We start from the raw sequence: 22,591 nt of genomic DNA on the forward strand, positions 1-22,591 counted from the left end.
ACTTTTTTTTCCCCATAAGATCACAAATTGCAAAATCATCCTCTGGATTACATGACAGATATGTATATGCATGTGCTCCCCTATATATATGTACAGAAATATGATAGAAAGCTTTTTTTTTCTATTCAGGTTAAGGATTATGTCTTTATTTTTTCTTATCTTTGTCTCTGGAATCTACATAATAGATGAAGAGAGAGTGAGTGAGTGAGTGAGTGAGTGAGAGAGAGAGAGAGAGAGAATATGAATATACCTACAGGTCTTTTTATATTTATAGAGCAGGTGCTCACATGATTCTGAATGAATCTATGTTGAAAGAATTGTTTTTTGCTGAGAGCCACAAACAGGTCAAGATGGCGCCTGGCAGTATGCTAGGAGGAGTGGTTTGAGAAGTAACGCCAGTGAGCCATTAAGATGATGTTAATTAAGTTAAGCTGTGTGTAATTATTAAGATGAGGTAATGCCAGGGAGCCATTAAGATGATAGAGATTCCTTATTGGCTAATTGCTGTATCTACATGATAACTGAGTTAAGCTGTGTATGATTGTTAAGATGATGAGTATTGCTGTATCTGGATGATGTTAATTGAAACAAGCTGTGTATAATCAGTTAAGGGTATATATACCTCTACTCTCCTACAATAAAGCGGCTCCCGCTGTATCAACCTTCACAAGTTGCTTGTCACTCCCCCCGGCTATTTTGCCCAGCCAGCCAGGCTGTGGCAGGTTTTGCTTGTAGTGAAATTGTACAGAGATAATGAAACTTATTACATACTTGCCACAGTTTGGCTGGACACCAAATAACCGAGCCGCCACAAAGCCTTGTAGGTTCAAACAGCAACCCTTTATTCCCGAACTCTCATCGGCACTCTACATGCACTCCCTCCACCAGGCTCCGCCTGACAATTCTCATGGAACCCCCACTAAGAACTCAACGGGAATTCCAAAGTAGTGGGTGCCCTGAGGCAGCAGGATCTGCCCTAATCCCAGAGCCGCCCTATTCCCAGAGCATGGTCACCTTTCAACCATTCCCTCTAGCAAAATGCCAGGCATCATTCCGACTAAACTGTGACTCTCAACATCTCCCCACTTCTGTTTAATTAAACAACAAGCATGTGGCTTAGGGACCGTGCCTGTCTTAGGTTGTCCAATACTACATATGGTTCTTACCCATCATCGGATGAGCTGACCTCAAGGTGTCAGCCTAATGTCTTAGGTTGGTACCATTGTCATTGGTTACCGGTCCAGCATATAGCCATACTTGTGGATAGGCCTTTGCACCATTGGCGGGGTGAGGTTCTTTGTCTCACCTCTGTTGGCCCCCAAATTTGGCCTTGGTGCCAATGGTGGGGGTGAGGTTCTTTGCCTCACCTCTGTTGCCCCCCAAATTTTAGACCATCACAAGCAGAAGGGAGGAGGATGCAAAATGCCATGGCTTCAAGCCATATGATGGCTCTTTTTGAAAAAATTGTACCACCGATGACACCATCAGTAAAGATACCCCAGCACTACCACAATTCGCTGCACCAACAGATAGTTCACAATGCATGCAAGTGATGCATAGTCCAGGCAAGTTCTGCAAACAGTTCAAAGCAGAGGAATCTATTAATATATCCATTTCCTTAATCGACTCCTTGATTGAGCATCACTTGCTGAGTTATTATTCATTGATGCATCAGTTTATACAGTTTGCTGTGATAGCTATTGCAGAAGCTGTAGTTTGGTTTTATCTTTGTCTTCACCGGCACTGGGATGAAGATAGGAATTCTGGCAATGATGGCTAAGAAAAATTATGTAACATTCCAGCAGGCACTAAAAGAAAGCAATTTTCTAAACAATTTACATTATCCTGTACAGAATTATTAAATATAATGAAAAGTAAAGGTAAAAGTAAACAAACAGATCTGTTAACCTCCTTTTTTGTTCACATATTAAAACAATCCTCAACAGCTGTTTACCCAATTTAAATTAAACCATTTAAATCACATGAATAAAAAAAATATTTGAATCCATTTTTTCATGAGCGCTCCTCATATATGATATATGAACATACGAACATACATTCATACAACACAAAACAGAAGTGTGCACACATAACACAATACATACAACACATAACATAATAGTAAAGGCCTTGTAGCTTTTCACAGGTGAAATCTCCATTGCAATGTTTAAAAACTCCACAGTCAAAAAATAGAACTGATCAGAAAAACATTAACCTAGGTCTGTATGAGCTCAAAAAATAAAATAAAACTTCATGATGTGGGAAAAGGCAATAATAAAATAGATGTTGAAAAAGGCATCCTGGTTACCACCTGGGTTTGACTCTTCTTATGATATCCCATCCTTCTTCCTGTAACTTGCATATGAGTCTGAAGGTATTCCCACAAGTAAGCCCCAAGGTTTCTTACATTTGAAATAGGCCTTAATGGTGTTCATTATTCATTAGCCTTCAGGTGTGGGAGAATCACTGTTGCAGATGTAAGGATATCAGCTGTTATGGATTTGAGCCAAGTCAGCTTCCTTTTGGTCTGTAGAAATCGCTTTAGTTAATCTCTCTGGAATCCAAATCATTTTAATACAGATAAAATTACTTATAAATTACTAGGTAGAATAGTAACATGAAATGAACCTCTTATAATACAATATAATCACAACAATAAAAAAAATTATAAAATCTAGTAGTCATGGAGAAGGGAATAATCAATGTTTCCTGTAGTAATAACTACAAATTTTTGATTGCCTGCCATATGTCAGACTCTGTACTTATTCATTGAATAAATACTTGTAGCCCACCTATGAGGGCCAGGTACATATGTACTTTGTTAGGAACGGGGAAACAGAACAGATATGCTACCTGCCCTTATCTAGTGCCTCTTTATACTAACCTCATGTAAGAGGTAGATTTTATAGCTGAGAGAAAACTGAGGTCTGAAAGGTTAACTTGACCAGTTAGTGAATGATGGAACTAGGATTTGAAAATAGATCTGATGCAAAGCCCACAGTTTCCCCCAGAGCCACTGAGAAGTGAGAGGGTGCAAGCATGCACTGTTATACAGAGCTGTGAAGCCTAGTAGCTTACATTGCCCAGACATTGCTATGCCTCCCTGTACCTCTTCCCTCCTGCCTCCGTCCCTTGCAATCAGTTGGTGCATATCATTGTAACTTTTTTTCTTTAAACAAAAATAGAACCATATTACACATATTAATCTATAAGTTGCTTTTTTCCCTTGTATTTACATTGTTCTGTGTTCTTAAAAGACATTTTCCCTTCATACATGTTACATAATAGAATAAAAAAACCTTTCTGTTCTATAGGCTCCAAATTACATAATGATCTTTTTATTATGTTGTATAATAGTAGATTTTGTATTCATAAAAAGCATCTTTTATAGAAATTGTGGTTTTATATCTACAACATGAAATGATCCTCTGTAAAAAGTATTATTGCCATACTGGTGTAAGATTTGTTATGCAGCTAGATTTAATCACCAGAGCAAATGCTTAATTATACATGATTTCTTGAAATACAATTAACTATTGGAATTTCTTCTCTATCACAACTACTCCTGGTTGAGAAGTTTCATCTGCTTTTGTGTTGCTTATTAGTAAAATAAGTAAAGTAAAATGCAGAAGGACTGAAGGTCAGTAATGAAACCAGAGGACTTGGCTCTACCTAATGAAGGCTAATTCATTTCATTACTTCATAAATGGGATAGATGTGCCACTGGGGGTAAAAACTGGCAAACTATAGCTCTATATTGGCTTTTGATGGAAAACATGATTTTAAGTATATTCTATTTCATCTATTTTCTTATTTTCATTGTTTTGAATTTTAATATGTTAAAAGACCTTTTTTTAAATTTTTTAATTACAGACTCGAGTTTTAGCAGTTTTGGATTGGGAACTTTCAACCACTGGTCATCCTCTGTCAGATTTAGCTTATCTTTCTCTGTTCTACTTTTGGCCAAGGACCATTCCAAGGCTGCATCAAAGTTCTCAAATTCAAGAAAGCATAGGTACAAAACATAATGTTGTCTAAGTTGCTATTAACATAGAATTATCTTTATTATTATCATAACTAATTATATTGTAATTTTAGTTTTTGTTTCTTCCAAATGTTTCTCATTAATTTTATTTATCAATTTTTATAAATATGGTATTCTATGTTAGTAGTTTGTGATAAAATATAATCCTTTGAATATAATGTTCTTTTGAGAATCAATATTTAGAGCATATTTTGATGTGTGGATTAATGGTTATTATATTATTTTACATGTATATGTCATATTGTAACATTTTGAAATATTTATCCTCTCTTTTTATTTAAGTTTATATTGTGTACTATTTGTACAGGAATACCATCAATGGAAGAACTGGTTTCAATATATTGCCGCTACAGGGGAATTAATCCTATTCTTCCTAACTGGAATTTCTTTCTTGCATTTTCATATTTTAAACTGGCTGGAATAGCACAGGTAATTATTTGTTTTGAATATGTTTCGACATTATTTACTAATGTACTGTTAACAGTATTTTTTGGTCTTCAGGATTTGATATTTTTTAATCCTTAGACTATCTTGCTTTTCTTAAAGACCAGCTATCAGTTATGGAGAAAATGTAAGTCTACAGAATAGGACCTTTAGTAAGGGAAATTTTGAGTAGAAAAATGTTTTGCCACTTTTTTGTATAACAAACGTAGGAGAAGGAGGGTGAGAGAGAGAAATACATAATGACAGCAAAAAGTAGGTAGAAACTGGCCATTTCCTGAATATCCAATGTAAAAACAAGCTACACTCTTTTGAGGCTCCCTGCTTCAGACTAAAAAGTCATTAGCTAACCAGAACTGATGACAAGGGAAGAATCCAAGTACCTTGTATATGGTAGCTACTTATTATGTTTTTGAGTGAATAAATGACAAAAATTTTGCATTTTCTAACAGTCATATTTAATGTAATAAATTTTGAGAGGATATTGAGCATAAATTCAGGTTTTCTCCAATTTTAACATAAACAAATGCCTTCTTTTTTCTTATCCAGTTTCCAGCTACCTTGAATTTTAAGGGTTTTAAGAAATTGAGATGCTTCATCAAAAGTAGGATTTAGAAAAAGAACAGTAAATAAGAGATTTCAGAAATTTTTAAATGAGAAAAGAAGGAATAAAGAAAATTACATTTAATTTTCTTTGTCCTCAGAATTTATACTATCCATGAACAACTGAAATCTCCTCCAGGAAATAGTATATTACGTTTCATCCTATATTCTAATAGCTGATCATGTTGAATGAATGGATTTCTTGAAATGTGTTCAGTATCTGTCAGTTTCTATAAATCAGATACCAAATAGACTTTAAATTTAAAATGATTTTCATTTCAAATAAAAATTTGACATGAGTTATAATTGAAATTAAAATATTCATTGTAAACTACATAGTAATAGCCTTAGAAGTGATCACAAACTTTCCATTCTAACTGGAAATGTAAAATTGGAAAGATAGAAAAATCATTACATTGTTTATTGCATAAAGAATTACATAAAGAAAATAGTAATGAAATCCAGTCACTTATATTTAGAGGGTTAAGAAGGGGTGTTTATTATATTGGAAGTACAGAAATGGAGAATTATTTTTTAAAACTGATTAATATTCAACTAACACAGTTCAAAGGAAGCTGTAATAGTAAATTACTGTAATAGTAAATAGTAAATTACTAAATTAAGGGTCCACAAATGAGATTAAATATTAGAGGTCATCTCATTGCCTTCTCTTTGCCTTTACAGATTTTGATTTCTTTAGATTTACCCTCACTGTGAAGAAAAGGTAGTGTTTGTTAGAGATGTTAATTGCAGGTTTGATGTCTTTGGTAATTGCTAGGATCCTTTTCAAGTTTGTTTTGATTATCAGTTACAATTTCCCCTGGATGAGAGTGTTTAACTACATGATACCAGTATGACCTTTTAATTTAGTGGGGTATAATTATTACTCCTACATGTGAATTTATGGCATTGGTAGACTAATTTACATCTTTGTATTTTGAATTTAATTCCCTACATACCTGAGAAATTTTGGAAAGACTGATTGGATAGCTGAAGGACAGTTTTCAATAAATTTTAATTGCCCTATGTTAATTTATTTATAGGGAGTATATAGTAGATATCTTTTGGGAAATAATTCATCTGAGGATAGCTTTCTGTTTGCCAATATTGTGCAGCCTCTGGCAGAAACTGGATTACAACTCTCAAAAAGGTAAGGAAAACAGAGTCCTTCAGTAACTCAAATTAGAGCCTTAATTAGGTCTGTTTGAATAAGTTCACAGAGGGTAGGGAGGAAAAACAGTCTATTCATTCATTAAGAAATAATTAGGTATGTGAAGGTTATGAACTTAATGAGATAGGCATTATTTTTGTTGAGGGTGCCAAGATTTCTGTTGCTACTTATGATAGTATTTTGGTAAAATCTCTTATATGCATAAAAATAAATTGACCCAAAATGAAAAGAAAATTCCCATATTTATGATTTAAAAAATTACCATATTTTTTATCAATTTGAATGTATAACCTTTTAAAGATAAAGGTACAACTCAAATGTTTCCTTCTAATATTTGACTAATAGTTCCTTCTAATATTTTAAATATACCTCTTTAAAATTATGTAGTATATAAGCTTATTTATTACTTTCTCCCACAGTATTTTATTCATACACTTCATAAGTGTAGTTTTTTATTAGCTGCACATGACATTACAATGATCTTGGCAATTCATGCATTTGAATCAATTGGGGTATAATTTCTCATTTTTCTGATTGTACAGATTGCAGAATCACATTGGTCATACAGTCCCCTATATACATACAGCAATCATAATATCCTATTCTGCTGCCCTTCCTATCCCCCCTCCCCCTCCCATCACTTCTCTCTATCCAATCTAATATGACACACTTTTTTTTTCTTTTTCTCCTCACAACATCATACATGTATTCTGTATAACAACGAGGGTCTCCTTCCATCTTCCATGCAACTCCCCTTCATAAGTGTATTTGAAATCCATGTCTCCATCATTAGAGCGCTTTTTGAGGCATCTAACACCCTGTTCTAGTTATACTCCTGTTACTGAATACGTGTATAATGTTGTCCCTGGAAATTGTTGCCTAAGCCACAAATACCTGCAGAATAGCATTACAATAGTTGGTTTTCCACATTTCATCATATAGATGGATACTTGTGATCTGTAACAACATGATAACCAACTGTTGTTCTTTGTGTTACCTTTAAAGGTCTTCTTTAGAATAACCTTGAAGTCATATTTGTGTTTCTTTTAGTATAAGTATTAAATTTGTGTTCAGTTTCCTTCTTTTTAGTGACTTTGACAGATGATTTCAACAAAGATTCAAAACTAGCATTGATTGAGGTCATGCTAGGCTTATATTTTTTCCCAAATAGTGCTTTAAGCATTAAAGTTTAATGTTCAAGATAAGGTGATTCTATATTTACTCCATAATACGAAAGACAACAAAAATTAAAGTATGGCAACTCTCTTTGAGGGATATTAGGGGGAGCTGGAAGGCAGACTTTACATTATCTTCTTCAGAAATAGATAATTTTGATTTTGAACATATTGATAACTTTTTTTTTCTTTTCTTTTCTGGTCAAGAACTTTCAGTAATGTGTTGTCACAGGTTGATACTACAGGACAGTTGTTCCTACAGACTAAGAAAGGCCAGGAAGTTCTTATGGAGGTGAAGCATTTCATGAAAAAACACATTCTTCCAGCTGAAAAGGTATTTTATAAACAATGTTATGTGCTAAAAGACTATTGAATACTTTTGTTATTTCTGCTTGTAGGAGAACCATGGTGTTATTTTATTTGCAGTCAATTCTTACCCAGATTCCCCTCCTCGTCTTACACAGAACCTAAGAAATTCCAAGCTTCTAAAATATGACAGTGGGAGAAGCAGGGTATGGTAGTGCATGTCTGTAATCCCAGGGACTCTATTGTTTGAGGCAGGAGCACGGCAAGTTCAAGGCCAGCCTGGGCAATTTAGCAGACCCTGTTCAAAATAAAATAAAAAGGACCAGAGTGTGGCTTAATAATAGAGACCCTTTAGGTTCAGTTCCCAGTATATCTCACACTCACTGTCTCACAAACACACATGCCAGAGGGCTGTACAGCTAAGTCTGTAGAATAGAAAGTAAGTCACACGGAATTAGCAGTTGGGAGCCTAAATATTTGGAGTAAAACTCTCCTTTGGGAACCTTTTCCCACAGCAGTAACATTCAGCTTTTTAAAAAAACAAAACAAAACAAAACATGACTCTCTTTAAGAATTTAATGAGAACTGCAGACTTCACAAGAGGGTAATGCCCAGAAAATTTCACCTATCATTTCAAGCTGTTCACAGGTATTACCCGGTCTCTCCCTCGATATGCTACTCTGTGAAGATGTTAAGTTACACTAAGTTCATGGAGAGTAAATAGGGAGGCGGTATGATGCTTTCACTCATTCAGTTAACAAATAATGATTGGGTACCTAACAACAAGTTATAAAGAACAATATAGGGCTTATGCTCCTATGGCACTTAAATACTTTTGCAAGAAAGACAGACATTAAATAAGAGTTGACAAGAGCTGTGAAAAAAGATAAAACCTCTTATGAAATTATGGAAGAAGATCGGGATGTGTGTGTGGGTAGAACCCTGGTGTAGGAATGTAAGTGCTTGATTCTAATCCCTCCCTTCCACGGTTAGGTGGTGTTGTGTTAGTTGGTCTTGTGTGGCCTCAGTCTCCTCATCTACAGTGTGAATAGGTCTTACCAGATATATGGTAAATTCCTATTCTACTTGCCTGTGATTCTGAGAGGTCTAGAGCTAGACTGGCAAATCAAATAGGGACAAAAAAGACCAACATTCTTTCAACAAAAATGTTCAGAGCTGGTATGTGTTTGTAGGGCAGTCAGTAGTGCTGTTTGAATTATATATATATCATATTTTAAAGTAAATATCTAGCTTGAGATGAACATTTCTCATAGAGTGAGATATAGTTTATTTAAAAATACTTAAATATGAGGAAATTTCTTTCTAAAAATAGTCATTTCTCATGTCCAAAGATTAAGATTATCACTGAATATATTCTGCTTTAGTTAGTATTTGTTCAATTATGAGGGTTTTTTTTGAGAGAGAGAGAGAGAGAATTTTTTAATATTTATTTTTTAGTTTTCAGCAGACACAACATCTTTGTTTGTATGTGGTGCTGAGGATCAAACCCGGGCCGCACGCATGCCAAGCGAGCGCGCTACCACTTGAGCTACATCCCCAGCCCCAATTATGAGTTTTAAAGTTCTGAACTTTTGGTTTTTAAAAAGAAAATACAACACTTTTCTTTTCAGATGGCGGTCTGCATTTAACATTTTCTTCCCTTCCTGTAATCAGAAGACTATTGAATTAACAATAATAAGAAGTTTTTGGAAGCCATACACGGTGGTACATACCTGTAATCCCAGCAGTTTTGGAGGCTGAGGCAGAATGTTGGCAAGTTTGAGGCCAATCTCAGCAACTAGACTTTAAACTACTGAGACCCTCTCAAAATAAAAAATAAGAAGGGCTGGGGATGTAGCTCAGTGGTAAAGTGCCCCTGGATTTAATCCCTAGAATAAAAAAACTTTTTTTTCCTAGAAAATGGAATATATTGATAAAAGCATGAAAGCAGGATGCCTAAAGGTTTTGAAGAGAATGAACATTATATTTGGAAAGCAGAGTAGATCATAGCCAAGAAGAAATCATTACAGTATGAGTCACATCTCAAAAGAATTTGGAAATAAGAGATGGTTATAGCACAGGTGGTAACCATTTATCCGAAATGGAATTCTCTGTGAATGGCTAAGGAGAGCAAGAATGACAAGGGGAAGAGAAAGAGCGATGATTGATTGAAGAAATTAGCAGATGCTTGTCAGGTTTTTAACTGAGGATTAGTGGATTAAGCAGGGCCCTCCATGTACTGGTTTTCTGTTTTGCTTTTGTTGCTTTTAGTGGGGCAGGCAGGCCTTGAGTAGAGACTCTAGTGTGCCTGTCAGCCTCCCTCATTCCTATCTGCTCACCCTAAAATGCAGTCTGTGAGTTGTCTCTTTCACTTATAAATGTGAATAGGGATTCAGTGGACACTGCAGCACTGAAGAGTCAGTGATACTCCACTAACATTATTATCATGAAGCAGTTAAAATATTGCAAAGAATCTGCAATAAAATAAGATGTTGTATAAGTTCTTTAAAAAGGCAGCTTTTTTAAAAAAAGAGAGAGAGAGAATTTTTTAGTATTTATTTTTCAGTTTTCAGTGGACACAACATCTTTATTTTTATGTGGTGCTGAGGATCAAACCCAGTGCCCTGCGCATGCCAGGCGAGCGCGTTACCGCTTGAGCCACATCCCCAGCCCCTAGCCTGTATCTTTAAGGAGAAGATTTTCCATGTTTTATGTGGCAAGGAAACCCACAGTCATTTTGTCTTTACAAATCTTTGAAATCTGGAATGTAGCCATAACTGACAATGTGCACTTTTTCTTCTTTTAAAAACTTGTACCAACATCTGTAAGAATGTTTTATTTGGTAGAATGATTCTCAGTGATGCCAATCCCTGATGGTGAGACATACACATTTGAAATTATATTGGAGAAAAATAAATAGCTTTTTCAAAATGGAAGGGGAGAAATCCTATATAAAATCTATCCAGTAGTATATAACTGAGTTTCACAAAACCCAAAACAGTCACATTTATAAGTTAAGTTTGTGTCATAAAACAGCAACATTTTAGCATTACCTTTAGCTACTAAGACTCTCAATGACTTTATATTTTTACATAGTTTTCAAGTTTTTATGATATGAAAAAATAAGCTTCACAAAACTATGGCAATGACCTTTTGATATTCTTTGAATAGCATAAACTGAGAACATAATCTATTATCGGTGAAAATAGTAAAAGTCAGTTCTTCCCATTTAAAATTGATAAAGAATCCTAAAAACAGCATGTAAAACATAAACCATGGAACTGTTGATTCTTTCTAGTAGACTTAAGTTTAAAGTAAAAATCATATACTGTGAAATTATTTGTATGCTCAGATTTAAGATTCTGAACTAATATATTCCTCAGTTAGTAGATGAAGAAGTACCAAATTAAGGTTGATATTTCGAGAATATTAACCAGGTTCAAAATATATTTTTTGCTTTTGTCTTTCACCAACAGTTTGGTTTTTTTTTTTTTTTCCTTTTGAGCTGGAGTCTTGCTTTATTGTCATGCTGGCCTCAAAACTTTGAGGTCAAGCTATCCTCTTGTCTTAGCCTCTCAAGTAGCTGGGGCTACAGAGGTATATTACAGAACCTGCAGCACCTGGCTTATTAAATTATTTTTCATACTTTAAGAATTGAGAAGGACTTTTTTTTTTTGTAATGAGGTGTTGCGACACACAACTAAGTCATGGTCACTGCAGAAGAACTAGGCTGGCACTATTTAAAGACACCCAGACAGAAAAATACCTTTCTTTGGTTTCTATGACTCCTCTGACCCAGTTCCCTCAAAAGGAGGCAAAGCAGGCAAGAAAGAGAGGAAGCACGCCTTGAACCCGGGTTTTATTAATGAGGGGACTAATCCATGGAATATTCTATCCAAAAAAGGGCAGAAGGGTAGAATTACAACAAACAAGTGGGTGTAATTCAGCCCCATCAGGTGACACCCACTTCCAGAGCTGCACCTTTCTTATCCAAGCTGAGGTAAAGTCCACTTTCATTGCGGGGGGCAATACCCCAATACCTCTTTACTCAGGACTTAAAGATGTGTGTATAGTTCCTGTTCAGGGCAGCCCCCTGACAATGAGGTATTTTATTTAATTCTGAATCACAAATAGATTTTGCAGTTCCCTAAATGACTTTAGAATATAAAGTATTAAATAATGCAAGTAAACACTGGCATAATTTAATTCTTTAGAACTTTAGTATTGCTGTGATTTAATTTCTTAGAACTTTAGTATTATAGAGAGGTAGTCAGAGATAAGGAAATTATAATATGTTTATTACCAAACACAATAGCACTGACTATTTCTATAGCAACATGAGGAATAGAAAAAATAAACAACCTTAAACAGGAAATCTTCCAATTTAACTGATTTCCTGACAGAAATGACAACAGCTATTTATCCTCGTACCTTTGAAAGGACAGATCTTTGCCTTGTTGAAGTTATCACCAAATAAAGCAGGACTCCAAGGTAGCCATCCTTCAATGAAAAGAACATTTCAATACATTGCTTATATGAGTGTCTTTTGGTCTGAACAATTTTGGAAATAATTTGATAATAAGGATAAAGAGTTTTGACAATGTTTATAGCCTTTAACCCAGTTAATTCTACTAGCCTGGGAAGTATGAGCTTGTTTTGTTGAATTATTGTTTTTGCTAGTTGTTGTTTATGAGTGATTGTTTGCTTGAGTGATTAGTAATTTTTCATGGTATGCTCATGTTCCTTGGAATGTAATTTTATCTGTGGAAAAAAATAAAAACAGGTACAGAGATACAATAATAGCAGTACATTGCAGAATGCTTATATAGTCCAATATTTTCGTTATGTTTTAACTTCTTTTAGTTGCACACACTAGAAGTTATTACTATTTTATTTTACTAGGTTTATATTTAGATTTACTCACATATTTGTTACTTTATTGATTTATTATTCTTTCTTGCAACTCAAGTGTTTCTTCTAGAATCAAGTTTGTTAGGGAGAATCTGCTTGCTAAACTCTTGTTTGTCTTTCCCTATTTTTGGGGGGGTGGGGGATGCTGAGTGGGTAATGACTTTTTTATTGGTAATACCTTTATTTTGCCCTAATTCTTGAAAGGTAGTTTTATTTTTTATATAGAATTATAGGTCGGTAGTTATTTTCACTCAGCAATTGAAGATATTTTCCCACTGATTTTTGGCTTCATGTGTTACTATGGATATCAGCTTTCAATTTTAATTTTTTAATTATCAATAATCTCTTTTTCCCTTTAAGAGATTTTCTTTTTCTTTGATGTTCTGTAGTTTTACTATGCTTTATCTTCATTTTATTTTCTGAATTTGAGAACTGACTTATCAGTTCTGAAAACTTCTTGGAATAATTTTTCCAAATTTCCAAAAATTTTTCCAAATTTTTTGCAGTTTAGGGAACTACAAAAAAGATGGAAACATTCTTTTCATCTAAGGCTCCAGTAAAACTTATGTTAGAGCTGGACTTAATTGTTCACGCCTATAATCCCAGCTGCTCAGGAGGCTGAGGCAGGAGGATCACAAGTTCAAAGCCAGCCTCAGCAAAAGTGAGGCACTAAGCAACTCAATGAGAGCCTGTCTCTAAGTAAAATACAAAATAGAGCTGAGGATGTGGCAGAATGGTCGAGTGCCCCCAAGTTCAATTCCCGGTACCAAAATAATAATAATAATAATAATGATGATGATGATGATGATGATGATGATGATGTTAGAACTTCTCTCTAAATCCATTATATCCCTTAACCACTCATATTTTTCTTCTCTTGAATTTCTCTTCTTCATCCTGAGTAATTTCTTCAGATCTTTCTTCCGTTTTTTTTTAAGCTCTATGTAGTCTATTTTTCATCCATATAATAGCAGTTCTCTAATTTTGGAGTATGTCAGAATTGCCTAGAGACCTCTAAAGAACACAGAAGCCCAGGCTCATTGAAGTAGGTTAAGGTGTGTGCCCCTGTTTTTTCACCAAGTTCACCAAGTGATACTGATAACACCAAAGTTTGAGAATCCCTGCCACAGAGGTTTTATGTTTGGGGAAGGTTTTTTTTTTTTTTTTTTTTGCACTAGGGTTTGAACCCAGGAGTACCTAACCATTGAGCACATCCCCACACTTTTTTTTTTTTTTTGAGTCAGGGTCTTGCCAAGTTGCTGAGGGTCTTGCTAAATCTGACTTTGAACTTGCAATCCTCCTGCCTGAGCCTCCTGAGCCACTTGGATTATGGATGTGCACCACACACCCAGCTCTGCCACAGAGTTCTTAAGATTAATTATTGAGGTTATGTTTTTCTCAAGTTGCATTCATTATTTTTAAATTTGCCTTGTTGATTTTGATAGTTCTTTGACAGACTTTTAATGCTTTTGCTTTTGAAATCTATTGAATACAAATATTTTATATCATGTCCCTCACTGTTACTCTATCTGTATCTGTAGTCTTTGGGAAGTATGAGCTTGTTTTGTTGAATTATTGTTTTTGCTAGTTCTTGTTTATGGTGGCTTGTTGCTTGAGTGATTAGTAATTTTTCATGGTATACTCATGTTCCTTGAAATGTAATTTTATCTGAGGGAATTATTTCAGGCCTTTATTTTAAAGCCCTTTCTTTCAGAGAAGATTTACTTTTGTTTCTGCCAAGTGCTCCTGGACACCGTCACCAGGAATGTTGTAAACTTATTTTTTGGTTTGAGGTTTTCTCCCTAAAACCACACAGGACTTGAATTCAGATCCCAAACTTGGTTGAAGGCAGAGTAAGTTAGAAGAATCTCTTTTTTCTATTCCACTGAGGACTAAGACCTACATATGATTCTCTACTTCTATGGACTACCTCAGAGGGGTGGAATTTTATGTTTTTTAAGTACTGAAGATTTAATCCATGTGTGCTCTACCACTGAGCTATACCTGTACCCCTTTTTATTTATTTATTTTTTATCTTGAGACAGGGTCTTGCTAAACTGCTGAGGTTGGCTTCAAACTTGCAGTCCTCCTGTCTCTACCTCCCAAGTTATAGGTGTGTACTACCACACCAGTCTAGGGGTGTGTGTTGTGTGTGTTTTTTTTTAATGTATTCTTTAATGTTTGTTTTTTTTTTAAGTTTTATCTATCAAGAACTCTGGCTTTGGTGGAGGAAAGACGTGATCTAAGATCCTCCCTCTTGTTTTTTGTCTGGACACCTGCCTATGTGGCCCATTAACACCCAGAGCCTAAGCGAGCATAGATCAGCCTCTATGGCCCAGACAAACTTGGCTCTAGGACTCTCTCACATCTTAAAAATCAGGCCTGTTTTTTCTTGGCCCTGAGGGATTTCTTATTTTCCTTCCAGCACAGCCTTGCATTACTAAATGTATTTCAAAATTGTTTTTAATATTTTACCTAATCTTTTTAGTTGAGGGATTTCTATGCCTGTCTAGCGTATTGCTGGAAATGAAACACTCAAATCTTGGTTATTAGATTTTTACTATCTAATATTGAGGCAGAATAATTTTGTGAGCAGCAAACCTTTAGAATTTTTGTTATTCTGTTTCTGGTTTTAAAAAGATTACTGATTTAATAGAAGCTGAAAAAGTTTCTTCACTCAAAAATGTTTACTTTTGATATTATCCACTTGTGACATTATTTACTTTGGTTAACTTAAGCCAATATTTTTTTTATTACCTTAAGGAGGTATTTGAATATTATGTTCAAAATGAAAATTCCATAGAGAAGTGGAAACAACCTTTAGTGATTGATAAACTCAAGGTAAGAAAAATGAGATAATCTTTAATATTAGAAAATGCAAATGCAAGTGTTTTTGGAGATCTCAGTTTTTGTTGTTATGTACTTAGAAGATAATCATCAGTAATTTTTAGAAGAAAGCTCAAAAGTAGAATCTATAAACAATAAATTGGGCTATATATTGTTCTATATATGGCATGTGATTTTAGCTATTCAAATAAAAATGAGATTAAAACTTCATGATCACCTATCACTAAACTAAGATCAAAGTCAAAGCAGGCACTTGGGAGCTTAGAGTGTAGGGTGTAGCTTCATTGTAGAGAGTTTGCTCAGCAGAACTGAAAGGAAAATAATAAAATAGGGCATTGTCCCACCTGGGCTTAATCTACCTTTCTCATTTTCAAGTCTTACTAGCAACATGTGTAAGAAATTCAAACACATAAAATAGTGTATTTGGCATAATTATGCTCAAGTATGGGAGATTTAATAAGCTCTAAAGTAAGCAAATTTAGTGTTTTTGTTTTTGTTTTGCCAAATCTAAGGAAAACTGGAGGAAAAGACATTTCTTGAATAGTTAAGAAACTCTTGATTTATAAGGAATTAATAACTGCTTGGTTTTATAAAAAAAAAAACTTCGTATTTTTAATTCAGAAAGCATAAACACCAATATCTTTTTAAAATAAGATCATTTAGGTCCTAATGAATTCTGTTCACTTTGGCTTTTTCTTCACCTTGACAGGAAATGGCCAAAGCACAGGGCCTCTGGAACTTGTTTTTGCCAGCTGTGAGCGGTCTGAGCCAGGTGGACTATGCCTTGATAGCTGAAGAAACAGGAAAATGCTTTTTTGCTCCAGATGTCTTTAACTGCCAAGCACCAGGTTACTAATTAATTCAAAACAGAATTTTCTCGGATACTTTTGAGCATTATTTAAAATTTCTACCTTTCATGGATAAAGTTTTTCTACATAGTCACTGATTTATAAATTTCACTATAACTTTTATTTTTCATATGCTTTGATTTAAATATAAAAATGGACTTGATGTCTTGAGGTTCTCATTGAACTACTCTTTTGTTAAACATCATTACAGTAAGGGAATTGGTGAAGAAAAGTAGCTACAAAAGGGATTGGTTATATGAGGATCCTGATTTCCTAATTGGAGATTTGGTATTTCTATGGCTCATGAGATTGAACAGAGTTCCAAATCTTTTGGTTAGCCTCACTATCTCTCCATTCATTTGCCAATTATTGATTATCTACTATGTGCCAACCACAAGTCTTTATGATAGGGAATAAAATAGTCAGTGAACTTTGCCTTTAAGGGTCTAATTCTAATAGAGGGAAACAAAAATAAATAATAATGATAAGAAATAAGTAAATTAAGCAGTAAATCTGAGGGTGAAAAGTACTTTGTAAAAAAAATAAATAGCAGGATAGGGGTAGGTTACAATTATGAGAAAATGACATTTGATAAAGAGGTAGAAGGTGATTGAGTGACTTAGCTCTACTGATACTTGGTGGGGAGGGGAAGTTTTCATAGCAGAAGGAACAGAAAATTCAAAGACCCGAAAGCAAAAGTGTTATTGGTGTATTCCAGGAATAACTACGGAGGCCAATGTTGCTAGAGGAAGAATAGCAGGAGAAGGGTTCAGAAAGGGAAGGGCCTCATGTGTTGGGCCTTATTGGGCAGGTAAGGGGTTATACCTTCAGGAAGAAGAGGAACCTTTGGGAATTTGGAGCAAAGAAATGATAAGATTAACTTCAGATCTAGAAGAATCACTTTGGCTGCTATGTGAGAACTGATGAAAGGAGGGAAGGTGGGAAGCAGGAAGTCTACTTCAGTGATCCTGGTGAGAGATGATGATGGTTCAGATGAGGGTAGTTGTGGAGGGAGTGGTGAGTGGAAAGATTCTAAGGATATTTTGAAGAGGGAACCAAGAAGATTTCCTGATTAGATATGGGTTGTTAATGGAGGAGTCAAGGATGCCTCTGAGGATATTTGTGAAAAATCAAATGAAGGAAGGAGAGGTAAACCTAGAATGTAGTCTGTTGGAGGTATTTTCAGACCTGAATTTGTAGAACTGCTTAAGAAGCTTTGGGGAAATTCATAATCCCAAGCTCCATCTCTATAGATTCTAATTTAATATATCTAAAGTAGGAATGGAATGTCTCCCCCTTCTCCTGTCCCCAGTTACTCTGGTTATTCTGATGCTATTAGTCAAGGACTTTCACTTGATTTGTAATAGGATGATAGTATCCCCACACAAGTTTCATGCTCATTGTATGGCCTTGTGGCTAAGGCTTGCCCCAAGAGTTAAAGCAGTATTAAGCTGCCAAAAAGAGAGAGAGAGAGAGAGAGAGAGAGAGAGAGAGAGAGAGAGAGAAAGAGAGAGAGATATGCAACTATATTTGACTTCTGGGAGAAAACATATTCTGGATTTAGCAAAGTGGCTTCATTCCAGACTTTATCTCTCTCTCTCTCTCTCTCTCTCTCTCTCTCTCTCTCTCTCTGTTTGTTTGTTTTGTTTTTGTTTTTTTTTTGGCATTACTAAGACAGTTCATAGTCGTCTGGTGATGACAGAGCTTGGCCCTGAGATGATTTTCCTTTTCAAAATACTGATCCAAAAATCACTCTACTGCATTGTAATCTAATAATGATACACTTTAAATGAAAAGGAATCTTTCTGCAAAGTTTCTAAAGAGTTATACCAATTGAATAAAGCTATTACAGTATACTACAATAGGTAGCATGAGTTTGTAGAAAGGGAAATTAATTAGTGATCTTCTAACTTGAAATGTTTTTATTGCTATTCATGGTAAGAAATATACATTATATTGTGACCTAATATGTAGTATTTGCATGGGCAGATGGATGGATGGATGGATAAATATTCCTAAATGTTACAAGAAACAAAAGTTTCATAAAAACAGTACTTTCGATTACTACGTGTAGTGCATTCAGATATTTCCCACTAAATCTAATGTATTCTGTTTTATTTTTTAAGGCATGCTAGCCATATTTCATCAGACTGATTCCATGATACACAAATGGCCATAATATGACAAATAAGTCTCTAGGAGACATTCTTGCAGATGCAGCTCTTCCATTATTTTCCATTTGACCTGTGAACTCACTTGTTACTAGATGGTCATGGATTTTTTCCTCATATTAAAATTTCATAAGTCTATCACTTGTATTATTTAAATGATATCAGAAAACTGTTGAAATTTTCAAATTGGGCAGGAAAATATATGTTATTTGATCAAGGAATGATTAGCAACTCTACTCAGCAAGTAAGATATATAAAACTGGAAGTAGAAAACTAGGTGTTTTCCTTTGTGGTAGAGATATCTTCATGAAAGCCTTGAACATTGTGTTTTAGAGCATTTCCAAAGCAGATGAAGAAGGGAATGTAAGTGATGCTGTTAAATACGTTATGAACTTTCTTAACTACAAAAGATCACTTTCTATCCAAGTTACCTAAATCATTTCCCAGATACCATGATTATAACATGTGTTTTTCCAATTTGTATATTTACCCTTAAATAAATCATACAATATTGTATATTGGAATGTTGGAAATAGCAGTTTTAATCCCAAATCTACTGTTGGATTTGGGGGCTGTTGGGATGATTTTTTAATGGGAAAACATTTTTTGTAGAAATTATGGAGCTTACTTTCCCAATTTATAAATGATAATTTTGCCAGCTTCTCAGAATAACTGATAATTTTGGAATATTTATTCAATATTTATCTTAGTTAAATTATAATAAGTAACACTGAATTTAAAACAAGCAAAGAATGCAAACAATGAGTTTCATCTAATGTAACTCAAGACTAATTTTCTCTCTCATTTAATGTGAAGCTTCAATTAATCTACTAGGAATTTTGTGCGTCTTGGTTACATGAGGAATATCTGAACAGAATACAAACATATCTAGGACTTAACTTAGATTTAACTTAGTTTTCATAGGCATTGAAGTAATTATCCTTAAAGTTGTTCTAAGATTTGATACTGAAAAATTGTTCTTCAAAATCTTGAGTAATTTGCACAAAAGGGAGATGTTTTACATAGTATGTTTAGAAATCTGATCGGAGTGAAAATCCACAAAGGTATCTTAGAGCATTCTATTCATGGAAAACATGAAGCATTGCTTTTTTGGCTGAGGGAGATACCACAGTGTATCTTGTACCAAATACTATTATCCAAGAGTTGGGAAAGTTATCTGCTGCTGCTTTTTAACCAGGGCAGGGATTCTGCCTTTCACATGCTTGAGAGAAGACTTAGTACTTTTCTGTAGAGCGATGTTAGAGATAAAAATAATTGCTATATGAGTTCAGAGGAAAGAGATGTTTCGAATGGGTAATTGGAGGTTCTCGCAGAGAAAAGAGATCATAAGCAGGAATTTATTTACGGATGACTGATAGACTTTCAGAGAAAAGAGCTTGTCCAAGCAAACATGTGGAAGATAGAAAGCCCAGGGCATGTTTGAAGAATAGTATGAAGACTTAAGAACTGGGACCTCAGTCAGACATGTAATGTTAATTGTTCTCTTGAGACATTGCATTCACTCCCAGCAGGGCATACATGATTTGCAATTGTAGCAGGCACGATCTATTCCAGTGAATTGTTTTCTTCAGTCTTACTTGATTTAGACTTTATTGGAGCCATGTGTTGCTGGGATGAACTGGGAAAGAGTCTGATTCAGAAGAAATTAAATAAATATGCACTGAATGCCACATACTTACAACAGTGGCATGCCATCATTGCAAATTGTTCTTATTGTGTGTTTCCAAATGTTTTTGTTAGAAAATATTAGCTTTTAAAAGATGCATGCCTATATTTTCTACATAAAGTTGTGAATTTCATACTAGTAAACTTTTAAACATAAAACAAATGCTTTTTATTCCTATTTGTAGACACAGGGAACATGGAGGTACTGCACCTTTATGGAAGTGAGGAACAGAAGCAGCAGTGGCTGGAGCCTCTTCTTCGAGGGGACATTACCTCTGCCTTCTGTATGACAGGTAAAGGCAAATCTCCACTCTCCCCTGTGTCCTCAGTCATCCTGGAGTTGTTATGGGTGAGTTGAAGAAGCATGGAATGTGGCTGTGTGTTTCAGTCAAATTTACCAGTGGCCAGAAATGTGAATATGTTTGTTTTGAGCTTGCTTTTAAATTTTGCAGTTTTTAATATGCAGAATAAAATTATCCTCACCTTTGGGAGAACACCAGATGATATTTTTTGGCATCCTGCTTTAGCATTAGTAGCAGAGTAAATCTAGTCTCATAACCATTTAACTTTCATTTCTAAAATTGCTCTCTAATTTAAGATTTTTTTGTCCTTATGTGTGAAATATTTGTCTTTATGATAATTTTATATTGATACAAAGTACTCAATTCTCCTGTAAACCTAGAAAAATGGACATATGATTCAAATTATAATCATACAAGATACTAAAACTAGGAAAATGTTAATAAAAATACTTTTTATACTGTTTATACATAGGAAACAATAATTAAGAACACTTTAAAAGACAAAACATTGTTTCATGATTGAGTTAAACTGAATTTCAGTTATCTATAATTAAGTACTTTCAATAAAGGCCAGTTTTTATTGTTTTCTATAACTATTTATAATAACAAAACTGATTTTCACCTAAATGAGTAAGAGGCATTTATTTAACACCCACAGAATGATATGGCGTTTACAATGCACTAACAGGGGGTTACAGAATATGTACAGTTCCTCTCTCAAAAATCTGAGTCTCAAGCTTTAGAAATAGAATACTTCATTCATTCAGGGTTTCCATGCATATTTATTAAGTACCTACAATATATAGGAGAGGGGAGGACCAGGGTGCAATTGGGGAAGAATGGAAAATGAAAGAGACAAGGACGCTTCTGTTCTTCAGAGTTTGCATTCCCTTATCTAAGCCTCTTTTGCAAACTAATGATATCTGCCTGCCTGTAAATCCAATCTTTGTTTGTTTACAGAGCCTGATGTAGCTTCAAGTGATGCCACAAATATTGATTGTAGCATTGAGCGAGATGGAGATAGCTATATAATTAATGGCAAGAAATGGTGGAGCAGTGGTGAGTGTTCCGCATAATTTTTTCACTCAAAAGATTGGTCCTTTGTGTTATAATAATGCTATGACTCACAGATACTAATTTCATGATCAAAATTCTTTAAATTCTGCCTTTGAAAGCATTTTCAAATTTAGAAATAGTAGATAGAGAAAAAGTAATTTATAAAAGATAATCTGTGCATGTTATTAAAAAAATTTATTATGGGAGTATAGCTCAGTGGTAGAACTCATGTGAAGTATGCACAAAGCCCTGGGCTCAATCCCTAGCACAAAAACCAATAATACTAATAAAAATTTATTATGGTACATATTTTTATTGCTTAAAAATACAAGTGTTTAAATGAAAAATGAGAAACTATACATTATAAAGAAACTTTATGCATAGAGTTACTCAACTCTCAGACTCACATAAACAAATGAATTCTTTAGGAAGTTATAAAAATTGGAAGATACATGACTATAATTTGAGGATTCTTCTAAAACCTACACAATAAACCAACATTTATTAGGATAACCAGGTATTACTAAAGAAAGTTGACATTATGGAAGTAAAACATGTGTTTTTAAGAATTTATCAGGAGTATATGAAAGGGCTAGACAATCTTATGAGTTTTTTTGGTTGTTTTTGGTTGTTTCAGTTATTAATTGTTATTCTTTCTGGAATTTTATAAAATTACTTATAAGTTAAGAAACAACAATGACAAAAAAGATTGTTTTGCTACACAATTATTTAGGTACTAAAGTTATGTGAGGAAATTGTTCTTGTGTTAAAATTTAGATAAAAATAATTACAAATGCCTTTTTAACATGAGCCTTTTTATTAATCAGTTTTAGATTTCCAAACTTCTAGTATAGTGTGTGTTTCTTTTTAAACCTTTTGTATTTTGAAATTATTAGAAATCCACAAGAAGTTACAAAGATAGTACAGAGTGATCTTGGGTAGCCTTCACCCATAGGTGAACCTAATAATAATAATTATAGTAGAAAATCAAAATCAGGAAGTTGAAATTGTTACAATGTGTATAGAAAT

At 34.3% G+C, this 22,591-nt stretch overlaps 1 protein-coding gene across 1 annotated transcript in view; it reads left to right on the forward strand.

The window, feature by feature from the left end:
* Acad11 (acyl-CoA dehydrogenase family member 11) overlaps window positions 1-22,591 on the forward strand; it is an 83,026-nt gene that overhangs the window by 19,922 nt on the left and 40,513 nt on the right. The window contains exons 6-13 of the mRNA XM_076866935.2: window positions 3,874-4,015; window positions 4,353-4,474; window positions 6,133-6,239; window positions 7,643-7,769; window positions 15,416-15,493; window positions 16,209-16,347; window positions 20,390-20,497; window positions 21,467-21,565. Of these exons, the coding sequence (XP_076723050.1) occupies window positions 3,874-4,015; window positions 4,353-4,474; window positions 6,133-6,239; window positions 7,643-7,769; window positions 15,416-15,493; window positions 16,209-16,347; window positions 20,390-20,497; window positions 21,467-21,565 (922 nt within the window). The remainder of the gene's footprint in view (window positions 1-3,873; window positions 4,016-4,352; window positions 4,475-6,132; window positions 6,240-7,642; window positions 7,770-15,415; window positions 15,494-16,208; window positions 16,348-20,389; window positions 20,498-21,466; window positions 21,566-22,591) is intronic.

Source organism: Callospermophilus lateralis, chromosome 10 (assembly GCF_048772815.1).
Source record: "Callospermophilus lateralis isolate mCalLat2 chromosome 10, mCalLat2.hap1, whole genome shotgun sequence".
Classification (NCBI taxonomy): domain Eukaryota; kingdom Metazoa; phylum Chordata; class Mammalia; order Rodentia; family Sciuridae; genus Callospermophilus; species Callospermophilus lateralis.